The following is a 13,480-nucleotide window of genomic DNA, read 5'->3' as shown; positions in this document are numbered from 1 at the left end:
TAGTGAGTTTACATTATTCACCCAAGGAACTTTAGTTATTAGAGAGTTCCGGTCGGACGGTTTTTCACGGGACTAGTGAGCCACGGACGAGGAGATGCTGCTCCGTTATTGATTGAAGTAAATATCTGTAAGTCTATAAAACAGCTCTATCTTTTGACACTTCTTCCACTCCCGTCCATGACGGGGAGAAGACGTTTTTGAAGTGGAGCCACAAAAATAAGACGGCGCATCCTGAAGAAAGCGACTTGAAGATGATCTGTAAAAAACATAATCTTTGCAATATTTTGATCAAAGAACCACCATTACATGTTATGTAGACCACAAGATAGAGTTTTAAATGTAGAAAAAGCACACAATATAACCCCGTTGATGCACCTTTTGTATAAAATTATCCTGAATAATCCTGTTTATAATCTGGGTGCGCCCTATGGTCCGAAAATACGGTAAGAAAAGTTTTTTGTAGAAAACGTGATTAATCATGATTAATCTAAATTCAAAAGTGGTTAATTTGATTTGAAAAAAAAAAGAATATTATTTTTTTTTTGAAAGAGTTAACTCATGTGATTGATCACTATAATGTAATCGCATTAATCATGCATATACAGAGATTAAATCACACCATTTATTTTGACCGTGCATGCTCTTCTACCTTAACCGTGGATAGGCAGCGTGGATTGTTACACGGAGCGTGAGCATATAGTGCAAAGATGAGCGAGGGGACTTTAGATAAAAACTGTTAAAGTAGAAAAATTGAAAAATGTTCCTATTTGACATTCTGGCAGTAAAATTGCATTTGTGTCCAAATATTATAGGTTAGTCTTTATTTGAAGGTACAATGCACAGAAACATTAAGCTCAATTATACCTAAATTAAACATTAAGCTCAATTATACCTAAATTAAAGGAATACAAAAATCATGCAATAAAATCATACTATAGCATGTAATCAAATAAAGAAAAGTCATAAAAATGCCCTTTCATGGACACATACTTAATATACAATGCAACCACACCTCATTGACATCATCACACAAAGACAATAGAATACATAATTTGTAAAAACAACCATGATTTTAACAGACACACCTCACGATTTACAACAAAAATGCTCTCATGGATAAATATAATACACATTAAGTTGATGTGTCAAACATAGTGTCCACCTTATTGGCCGGGTGAGCAGCTTCGATTGCTCCAAAGCCACTTTTTAACTTCAATTGTGATCTTTCTTAAAGTTAATTTAAATAATGCATACAAGTAATTTACCGCGATTAATCAATGTAATTGTACAATATTGTAAATATACTTTACAATTGCTTCCTTTTGAATTAGCCCTAAAACCCCCGACCCTCCTCTTCTTTGCCTGCCTTTTCAAAGAAAAACCTTTCATCTTCCCGTTTTTCTTAATTTCAACACTAAAACGTTGCGTAAGACGCCGGTGCTCGCTGATGAATATTTAAAGTACTAATGACCCCTGCTTTAATGCGCTTTGCCGGACTTGCGAAACACTTGAGGGGAAGACAAAAGGAGGTATAAAAAAAAAGCACCGTGATGCATTTCAAAAGGAACCAAGTTTTTTTTTTTTTTTTTTTTGCTCAGGTCAAATTCCATTGTAGAGCGAAAGGGTGGGACATTGGGTGTCGCTGGTATTATATCAGCAATAATGAGGCGATACTCTGGGGAGAATGGGATACTTGAATTAGGAGAGTTGAGCAACAGGCCGGTTCGGAGAGAGTCAAACTGGTGTGGGACAAATATACACTGCAAAAAGTCAGTGTTCAAAAACAAGAGAAAAAAAAAAACATTTTATTTGAACTAAGCAAAATGATCTGCCAATAGAACAAGAAAATTTGGCTTGTCAAGACTTTCCAAAACAAGTCAAATTAGCTAACCTCAATGAACCCAACAATACAAATAGTAATAAACTGTTGAATTTATCCTTAGTTTATTTGTTTTTTTAGAACAGATGCGTTAAAACTGTCAGTTAAAAAACAATGTCGAAATTGTGACATGAATCAAGATTTATTTTTTTTATTTTATTATTATTATTTTTTTTTGCCATATCACCCAGCCCAAGGATCTGATAATCAGCTTGAAATAATCACAAATAAGGAAGCAATAATAATAAAAATATTCATGCTGGTAAAAAATGGTAAAAAAAAAAAAAAAAAAAGCATTTTTTTTCACATCTTTTTTTACACACTGCAAAAAGTCAGTGTTCAAAAACAAGAGTAAAAAAATACAAAAATTAGGGGTATTTTACTTGAACTAAGGAAAATTATCTGCCAATAGAACAAGAAAATGTGGCTTGTCAAGACTTTCCAAAACAAGTCAAATTAGCTAACCTCAATGAACCCAACAATACCTTTAAAATAAGTATATTCTCACTAATAACAAGTGCACTTTTCTTGGTAGAAAAAACAAATATGAGACCTTTTTTTCTCAATATGTTGAAAAATATTCTTCAATTAAGTAAATGCTAGTGCCATTATCTTGACATAATGATATGTGCTCGGCATTACATATTTCTTGCATTTTTCCATCGATAACATGACATAATCGCGCCAAGTGCGTGCGCAAGGAATATATAATTTACAGCTTGGCCCACAACCACATTTTTTTAATTGTAATTTTGAAGAATTTATCTGAATGTGCATGAACTATTTCTGTTCAAAATTGTTTGAAATGTCACATGCTAAATGTTTAAATATTAACTGTCGGTTTGCTGTACTGTGCCGACTGTACTACTATATGAGTACGTATGTTCTATTGTTTAATTGAAAATAAAACAGCAAAGTTTTAATTATGAGACATAATGATATGTGCTCGGCATTACATATTTCTTGCATTTTTCCATCGATAACATGACATAATCGCGCCAAGTGCGTGCTCTTTCAGTAAATTAGTGCGCAAGGAATATATATATATATATATATATATATATATTTTTTTTTCAGCTCGGCCCACAACCACATTTTTTTAATTGTAATTTTGAAGAATTTATCTGAATGTGCATGAACTATTTCTGTTCAAAATTGTTAGAAATGTCACATGCTAAATGTTTAAATATTAACTGTCGGTTTGCTGTACTGTGCCGACTGTACTACTATACGAGTACGTATGTTCTATTGTTTAATTGAAAATAAAACAGCAAAGTTTTAATTATGAGACATAATGATATGTGCTCGGCATTACATTTCTTGCATTTTTCCATCGATAACATGACATAATCGCGCCAAGTGCGTGCTCTTTCAGTAAATTAGTGCGCAAGGAATATATATATATATATATATATATATATATATATATCTCCTGATGATTGAGGGTACCCCCCCTCATGAAACAGGCCTGTAGAGATGAAATAGTCTTGTGATTTTTTTCCCACACATACATATATATATATATATATATATATATATATATATATATATATTAACTGTCAGTTTGCTGTACTGTGCCGACTGTACTACTATATGAGTACGTATGTTCTATTGTTTAATTGAAAATAAAACAGTAAAGTTTTAATTATGAGACATAATTTTTTATTTCATGCTTGAAATAAGAAATTATTACTTTGAAAAAGCAGTTTTATACTCGTGAGTGTTGATGACACAGCTTTGCAACACTTGATATTCTAGTTTCAAGCATGTTTTACTCAATATAGGTCATCAAATCTCCGCAACAAGCTGTAATATCTTACTGAGATCATTTAGGATCAAAACACTTAAAACAAGTAAAACACTCTAACATAAAATCTGCTTAGTGAGAAGAATGATCTTATCAGACGGAAAATAAGCAAAAATCACCCTTATTTGAGATATTTCATCTTACTTAGATTTGACTTTTTGCAGTGTACAAAGGGGGGGGGGATTTTTACTATGCATGTTTGATTTGCTGCATTTCAACACAATTGTTGTCTATTTTGAAGCATGAACACATTTAGTGTCTTTGGCTATAATTTAACGTCGTGCCAGGTTAATGACGCACGTGGACTCAGTCTGACTTCAACGGTCCGTTGGGGTCATCCAGCAGTCATTGTGTGATACCGACCGAGCCAGACATTTTTAATTATATAAAAATTCTTCTTGTCGCCTCTTGAATTATACGCAGAGGGCCGTGAGTGTGTCAATTGCGGCGCCACCTCCACCCCTCTGTGGCGGCGGGACGGTACCGGCCACTACCTGTGCAACGCCTGCGGACTGTACCACAAGATGAACGGCCAGAATCGACCGCTCATCAAGCCCAAACGCAGACTGGTGAGTCCCGACTCGTACGCTTCACCACACGGGGGAGAAGGTATCCAAATATGAGCAAAAAAGCAGATGCCTGCAGCACAATTCCAGGAAAGTTATATTTTCCCTATGATCTTCCGGTAATTGTTTGTTGCCCTCACCCCCTGATGATCCACCTTCATGACCTACTACTACTCTGCTACTATTGCCATTGTTCCTGCTATCATTATTGCTGCTACTTCTGATACTGTTACTGATACCAATGCCCATGTTGCTTCAACTGAGATGCTGATATCGCCGCATAGTCATGAAGCATCTAGAAGTGGTTTTCACTGAGGGCCACATCGCAGTTATGTTTGGCTTCGAACAGTGAATACTATTACCGGTATTACAAAAATTTTTCCAATGCATTTTATCAGTAGATTTTTTTCAAACTAAAATGTAAAAAAAAATTGCCAGGGAATTTAAAATAAAATGTAAAAAAAATATGGTAAGTTGCGATAATTTCACCTCAAAATGTAGTGTATTAATGTAAATGGAAAAACAGTCTGCTGTTTTTATGATACAAAAAGGCAGCTCAGTTGCCAGAATTTTGCTGTAAAATTGACTGTTTTTTTTTTACTGTAAATAAAAAAACTGTAAAATTTTGGCATTTGAGCTGCCAATTTTTTTTTTTTTTTTGGTAAATGCCAAAACGGCACCACAGTTTATTACAGTTAAAAAAAAGAAACGTTTTTTTCATTTAGAGAAAAATGCTGTAAAATTTACTGTAAAATTGACATTTGTTTTTTTTACTGTAAATAAAAAAACTGTAAAATTTTGGCACTTGAGCTGCCAATTTTTTTTTTTTTTTTTTTTTTTTGGTAAATGCCAAAACGGCACCACAGTTTATTACAGTTAAAAAAAGAAACGTTTTTTTTCATTTAGAGAAAAATGCTGTAAAATTTACTGTAAAATTGACATTTGTTTTTTTACTGTAAATAAAAAAAACTGTAAAATTTTGGCACTTGAGCTGCCAGTTTTTTTTGTGTGTAAATGCCAAAACGGCACCACAGTTTATTACAGTTAAAAAAAAGAAACGGTTTTTTCATTTAGAGAAAAATGCTGTAAAATTTACTGTAAAATTGACATTTGTTTTTTTTTACTGTAAATAAAAAAAAAACTGTAAAATTTTGGCACTTGAGCTGCCAGTTTATTTTTTATTTTTTGTAAATGCCAAAACGGCACCACAGTTTATTACAGTAAAAAAAGTACAGTTTTTTTAATTTAGAGAAAAATGCTGTAGAATTTACTGTAAAATTGACATTTGTTTTTTTTACTGTAAATAAAACAAACTGTAAAATTTTGACACTGGAGCTGCCATTTAACTATTTTTTTTTTTTTTTACCTCAAATCAACATTTGCAGATTGTTCGATGTATTACTGTAAATGCCGAAACAGCACCACAGTTTATTACAGTAAAAAAAGTATTTTTTTTTTCATTTAGAGAAAAATGTTGTAAAATTTACTGTAGAATTGACCTTTTTTTTTTTACTGTAAATAAAAAAAACTGTAAAATTGTGGCGCTTGAGCTGCCATTTAAATTTTTTGATTTTTTTTCAAATAAACTGTAGATTTTTCTGTGTATTACTGTAAATGCCAAAACGGCACCACAGTTTATTACAGTTAAAAAAAATAAAAGTTTTTTTCATTTAGACAAAAATGCTGTAAAATTTACTGTAAAATTGACATTTGTTTTATTTTTACTGTAAATAAAAAAAACTGTAAAATTTTGGCACTTGAGCTGCCAGTTAATTTTTTATTTTTTGTAAATGCCAAAACGGCACCACAGTTTATTACAGTAAAAAAAAGTACAGTTTTTTAATTTAGAGAAAAATGCTGTAAAATTTACATTTGTTTTTTTTACTGTGAATAAAACAAACTAAAATTTTGACACTGGAGCTGCCATTTAACTTTTTATTTTATTTTATTTATTTATTTTTTTACCTCAAATCAACATCTGTAGATTGTTCGGTGTATTACTGTAAATGCCGAAACAGCACCACAGTTTATTACAGTAAAAAAAGTATTTTTTTTTTCATTTAGAGAAAAATTTTGTAAAATTTACTGTAAAATTGAATTTTTTTTTTTACTGTAAATAAAAAAAACTGTAAAATTTTGGCGCTTGAGCTGCCATTTAAATTTTTTGATTTTTTTTTTTAACCTCAAATAAACTGTAGATTTTTCTGTGTATTACTGTAAATGCCAAAACGGCACCACAGTGTATTACAGTAAAAAAAAAAAGTACCGTTTTTTTTCATTTAGAAAAAAATGCTGTAAAAACCACAGAAAATTTCACAATTTACTGTGAAAGTTATTTACTGAGAGCAATAGTGTCGCTGAACACAAGGCATAAAAAAAATTACTGTGCATGTGAGCTGTGTGCTTGGTATTTTATGTTTTTTAATGTATTTATTTTTCTCTATTTATCTTAGTACCATGTTCTTATGTTTTTATGTGTCAGTATGAATTTGCACTAAATGAGTTTGCTATTGCAATTTCGTTGTACAATGTACAATGACAATAAAGATCTATTCTATTCTATTCTAACCAGAAAATCTATTGCACAATTTGATGGATAACTTGCTTTGAAATCATTATTATTATTAGTATTCATTTCTATTTTAAACAAATGGTTTGAATGCTTGATTCTATATTTTTGCATAATTAGACAATATTTAATATAACATAATTTGCGATTACATGGAGTACATATATTTTTTTCTCCTCCCGAAATAGAAAGAAAGAATACATTTAGGAAGAAAACTTACAGTACTTTATTGATACATATTATTTCCAGGCTGTCGAGGGCCAAATAAAATGATGTGGCGGGCCACATCTGGCCCCTGAGCCTGGAGTTTGACACCTGTAATCTACAGCAAATCAATATATATCTTAGGTTAATCGATTTTAAATCGTAAAATGATTAAGTATGATGATGTTAAAATAAAATAAAATCGTTAAATATATTTTTCTCTCTCTGTCATGGGCCTGCAAGCTATTATGGGCTCCTGTTTTTATTATAGAATAGAATAGAATGGCATAGAAAGTACTTTATTGATCCCTGGGGGAAATTCAGCACAACAGTTCGCTCACAATAGACAATAAACATTTACGTATTTTTTACATGTTAATAATATAAATACAGTCTATTATACAGCATTATTCACATGTGAATAATATAAATACAGTCTATTATACAGCATTATTCACATGTGAATAACATAAATACAGTCTATTATACAGCATTATTCACATGTGAATAACATAAATACAGTCTATTACACAGCATTATTCACATGTGAATAATATAAATACAGTCTATTACACAGCATTATTCACATGTGAATAACATAAATACAGTCTATTACACAGCATTATTCACATGTGAATAATATAAATACAGTCTATTACACAGCATTATTCACATGTGAATAATATAAATACAGTCTATTATACAGAATTATTCACATGTGAATAATATAAATACAGTCTATTACACAGCATTATTCACATGTGAATAACATAAATACAGTCTATTATACAGCATTATTCACATGTGAATAATATAAATACAGTCTATTACACAGCATTATTCACATGTGAATAATATAAATACAGTCTATTATACAGCATTATTCACATGTGAATAATATAAATACAGTCTATTACACAGCATTATTCACATGTGAATAATATAAATACAGTCTATTATACAGCATTATTCACATGTGAATAACATATATGCAGTCTATTATACAGCATTATTCACATGTGAATAACATAAATACAGTCTATTATACAGCATTATTCACATGTGAATAATATAAATACAGTCTATTATACAGCATTATTCACATGTGAACAACATAAATACAGTCTATTATACAGCATTATTCACATGTGAATAACATAAATACAGTCTATTATACAGCATTATTCACATGCGAATAATATAAATAGTCTATTATACAGCATTATTCACATGTGAATAACATAAATACAGTCTATTATACAGCATTAATCACATGTGAATAACATAAATACAGTCTATTATACAGCATTATTCACATGTGAATAACATAAATACAGTCTATTATACAGCATTATTCACATGTGAATAATACAAATACAGTCTATTATACAGCATTATTCACATGTGAATAACATAAATACAGTCTATTATACATTTAAGTACAGTCAAAAAGGAACATATGCATTATACAGTCTGATGGCTGTCGGTATGAAGGACATATTATGGTTTTGTTTGCAGTACGTATCGTAACTAAGCTTCTCAACACACCTGCTTTGCCAGGGAAGTTTAGAAGGTAATTTTTTTGGCCAATTTTGCGACTTTGTTGCTACAATTAGCGCAAAGTGGCATGTATTAAAGGTGAGAGGTGCGGATCTTTCGTCGTGCATTTATTAGGTAATTAACGGTCATGAAGGGCCAACAATTCGCTATGCAAGCGGAGATCCGCCTCCACAAGCCCAGAGAGTGTGCTTTCCGCCGTAGCTTTTAACAAACACATTTAAATAGAATATCTATTTTTTCAGAAAGAAAGACAAATATAAAATTTTTGGCCAAAACTGTGCACTCGGAAAATATATAACAGTGGTTTTAAACATTTTTTTCAACAAGTATCACCTCAGAAAACACTCTGCTCAAAGTACCACCATATTAAACAAGATCAAAATACAGTAGCATATTTATAAGTATTTAAGATTTTATTTAACAAGTATATTTATTTGTATGGCCATTACACACAGTTTGAACAGTAACGCTGTGTTTGAGTATAATAGAATAAAACTCTGTGCTTCAGGTGATTATTTGGCGTATCACTAGTGGTACACGTAGCAGTTTAAGAATTACTCACCCCCAAATCCTCCACACGACAACCCCCGCTCCGGACAAGCCAACCTCCTCCGACCGCTGAGGATAAATCTACGAACAATGGGAGACCGGGCTTTCTGTTTTTCGCAGTCTGTGGAACGCTCTCCCTGACCACCTGAGGGCACCACAGACTGTGGATGCTTTTAAAAAAGGCTTAAAAACCCTTCTTTTTAAAAAAAGCCTTTTTTTTTTTTTTTTTAAGATATATGCATACTAGTTATAGCTACCGTATTTTTCGGACTATAAGTCACAGTTTTTTTCATAGTTTGATGGTGCGATTTATGTGTGAAATTATTAACACACTAGCGTAAAATATCAAATAATATTATTTATCTCATTCACGTAAGAGACTGGACGTATAAGATTTCATGGGATTTAGCGATTAGGAGTGACAGATTGTTTGGTAAACGTATAGCATGTTCTATATGTTATAGTTATTTGAATGACTCTTACCATAATATGTTACGTTAACATACCAGTTGGTTATTTATGCCTCATATAACGTACACTTATTCAGCCTGTTGTTCACTATTCTTTATTTATTTTAAATTGCCTTTCAAATGTCTATTCTTGGTGTTGGCTTTTATCAAATAAATTTCCCCAAAAAGTGCTACTTATATATGTTTTTTTCCTTCTTTATTATGCATTTTCGGCATGTGCGACTTATACTCCGGTGCGACTTATACTCCGAAAAATACGGTAACTGTTTTTATATTGCTTTACTTTCTTTTTTTATTCAAGAAAATGTTTTTAATTTATTTATCTTATTTTATTTGATTAACATTTTAAAAAAAGGACCTTATCTTCACCATACCCGGTTGTCCAAAATAGGCATAATAATGTGTTAATTCCACGACTGTATATATCGGTATCGGGTAGATCTCGGTATCGGTAATTAAAGAGTTAGACAATATCGGAATATCGGGTATCGGCAAAAAGTCTTTATTTATTTTAAATTGCCTTTCAAATGTCTATTCTTGGTGTTGGGTTTTATCAAATAAATTTCCCCAAAAAGTGCTACTTATATATGTTTTTTTCCTTCTTTATTATGCATTTTCGGCCGGTGCGACTTATACTCCGAAAATTACGGTATTTGGCTGTTTTATTTTTATTTTTTATTATCTTTTTATTTTTTTATACACTGTAGCACTTAAAGATTGTTTACTCAATGTAAAGTGCTTTTTACAAATAAAATCTATTATTATTATTATTATTGTTACTCTATTAAACAGTAATGCAAATAAATAACTTGACAAAATATCAATTTTAGCCTAGTCAATTCATTATTATAAAGATGCTTGATGTGTTTAATAATTAAATGAATGATAGTTAAATCATAAATTCAAAATAATTAGTTTCCTCTGGTTTTTCATGTGTTAATTACGGATGTTAGAAACAGGTAGGACTATCAGAATTTACACATTTACTTCTTTAACAGTTTATAATGGAAATGTTTTCCCGAGTTGTTCCTTAGCCACAGAAATGAAAAAAAAAAAGAGCCCATTCCATTTTCCACCGGCTCTGCCTATGTGGCTGCAGCTTTTTGCATTTTCAACTCAAGTGTTTGTCAGAGCCGTGTTCAAAGGGGCATCCAGTTGTTTCCTATCCGGATATCTGCCCGGCCCAGATAAGGAAGTCAGGCTCCCGGCTGTTTCCGCCTTCACCCGGCACGCCGCATTCTCTCTGGCCAGACTGACATATACTGTAAAGAGATTATCACAACACTAGAGGAGCCGCTTATACGCTGTAAAGAGATGGGCCGAGAGGGTGTGGGAATTGGAAAATACATGGATTTATGTTCCTCTCCTGTTTATCACTCTCGGTGTGCACAATTGGGATGCAAAGCTTTTTTTTTTCTTTTCTGAAATGTTCACTTGATTCTATTATTTTGCATTGGAAATAAAATGGGGAGTGTGGCCGGGCAACAGTATCACTGTGCACCTGGATTTCATTTAAAGGAACAACATGGATGCTGCTCAGACCCAGAGGGTTGGTGCATGTAAAGTTAATGTTTCTTATTATGTGTGTAGAATTGATCTGCGATGGAAGCGAGGCACCAGAGTTCTCGATGGCTCGTGGCTCAGTTTAAACCAAGTCCTTATTTTCTAAAATTATATGACATTTTTATTTTCTTCCGTCAGTGGTCAACAAAATAAACAAACAGTTTTACATAAACAAACAGTTGTACATTCATAAATTAAAAATGTTGCAGACCAAAAGGGTTTAGGCTGAAGTTGAACACTTATTGCGCCTAACCCTATAAACCAGGGGTGCTCATTACGTCGACCGCGAGCTACCGGTCGATCTCGGAGGGTGTGTCAGTCGATCACCAGCCAGGCATTAAAAAAATAGTCCTAAAAATGAGCGATCATAAATCTTCACTATGACGTCACTTTCGTCACTTGATTGACATTCACGGCACCCGAGGGTCTTCTGAGATGACGCTGGCTGCTGCCAGCACATTAAAATTACCGACTGGAAGGCGAGAAACACTTTATTTCAACAGACTCTGGCGCCGTACCTGTCGTCAAAACTCCAAAGACCGACTGCACAGTTGCACAATAAAAGCTCTGCTTCATCCTGCCTGCGCTACCAAAATAAGAGTCTCAGAAAGCTGGCGTGCACAAGCTAGCAAGCTACGGAGTTTGCCGACAATGTATTTCTTGTAAAGTGTATACAAAGGAGTACGGAAGCTGGACAAATAAGATGCCAAAAACCAACCACTTTCATGTGGTATTGGACAGAAAGGAGGACTTTTTTTTCTCCTCCATTCGAAAATGCGGACGTTATCATCACCACTGTCTGATTCCAATCAATGCAAGTCATCACAATCAGATAATACACCAACTTATATTCTTGTCTTCATGAAAGAAAGGAATCTATATGTGTTAAACATGCTTGTATTATCTTTAAACACCTTTAACTTATTAACAATATTAACTATATGTGTTAAATTATGCTTGTATTATCTTTAAACACCTTTAACTTGTTAACAATATTAACTATATGTGTTAAACATGCTTGTATTATCTTTAAACACCTTTAACTTATTACCAATATTAACGATAAGTGTTAAACATGCTTGTATTATCTTTAAACACCTTTAACTTGTTAACAATATTAACTATGTGTTAAACATTCTTGTATTATCATTAAACACCTTTAATTTATTAACAATATTAACTATATGTGTTAAACATGTTTGCATTATCTTTAAACACCTTTAACTTAACAATATTAACTATATGTGTTAAACATGCTTGTATTATCATTAATCACCTTTAACTTGTTAACAATATTAACTATATGTATTAAACAAACTTGTATTTTCATTAAACACCTTTAACTTGTTAACAATATTAACTATATGTATTAAACATTCTTGTATTATCATTAAACACCTTTAATGTATTAACAATATTAACTATATGTGTTAAACATGCTTGCATTATCATTAAACACCTTTAACTTATTAACAAAAACATATATTTCATAAATAAGTAAATATAAATTATATATATGAATGAGGTAGATCCTCACGACTTGATCAATTGAAAAGTAGCTCGCCTGCAGAAAAAGTGTGAGCACCCCTGCTATAAACAATGTCAAATACAAGATGAGCTTCCTAAAAATATGAAATTTCCTTTGCACAACATATTATAAATACACCTTGTACACAACATAAACACTTTTCAATAATACACACAGTAAAGGCATGTGAAATATCCTTGTACACGTGTTAGTTAAACCTTTGCACCAATTATATACTATATACAAACAATTATACTTCCATTATTATTTATATCCCAAATTTAGTTTTTAATTAACATCGATCAGAGTATTAACTACTGTGTTGATTCAAGAGTGAAATATTTTTCCAAGACATTTGTCTTAAAGTGTTTTTTAAATGAGATTACCGCATTTTTCGGAGTATAAGTCGCACCGGAGTATAAGTCGCACCTGCCGAAAATGCATAATAAAAAAGGAAAAAAACATATATAGAAGTCGCACTGGAGCCCGGCCAAACTATGAAAAAAACTGCGACTTATAGTCCGAAAAATACGGTAATATGAATTAAAAAACAGCAAAACATAAATTCAGCGTCTTAACTGTTAATGTATTTTGGTTACAAACATTCCAAAAACTTTGTTTATTTACAAAAAAATGTACAAACATTTTTTTTTTGTATTTAAATTGTTTGGTTACAAATATATCCAGTGTTGCCACCTCTTAAAAGTGAATGCCGTATTTTGTCAAGTTATTTATTTGTATTACTGTTTAATAGAGTAATAATAATAATAATAATAATAATAATA

General features: G+C 31.9%; 1 protein-coding gene across 2 annotated transcripts in view; it reads left to right on the top strand.

Moving 5' to 3' along the window:
* The window catches only part of gata2a (GATA binding protein 2a), a 37,299-nt gene that overhangs the window by 8,117 nt on the left and 15,702 nt on the right, over nt 1-13,480 (top strand). The window contains exon 4 of one of the 2 annotated variants that reach the window (XM_061924056.1): nt 4,110-4,255. In XM_061924056.1, the coding sequence (XP_061780040.1) occupies nt 4,110-4,255 (146 nt within the window). Of the gene's footprint in view, nt 1-4,097; nt 4,256-13,480 lie in introns of both variants that reach the window. The other variant, XM_061924055.1, reaches the window with a different exon arrangement.

This window comes from Nerophis lumbriciformis, linkage group LG28 (assembly GCF_033978685.3).
Source record: "Nerophis lumbriciformis linkage group LG28, RoL_Nlum_v2.1, whole genome shotgun sequence".
Lineage (NCBI taxonomy): Eukaryota > Metazoa > Chordata > Actinopteri > Syngnathiformes > Syngnathidae > Nerophis > Nerophis lumbriciformis.
The sequence above is the reverse complement of the archived record's forward strand: the minus strand, read 5'-3'. Positions and strand labels throughout refer to the sequence as shown.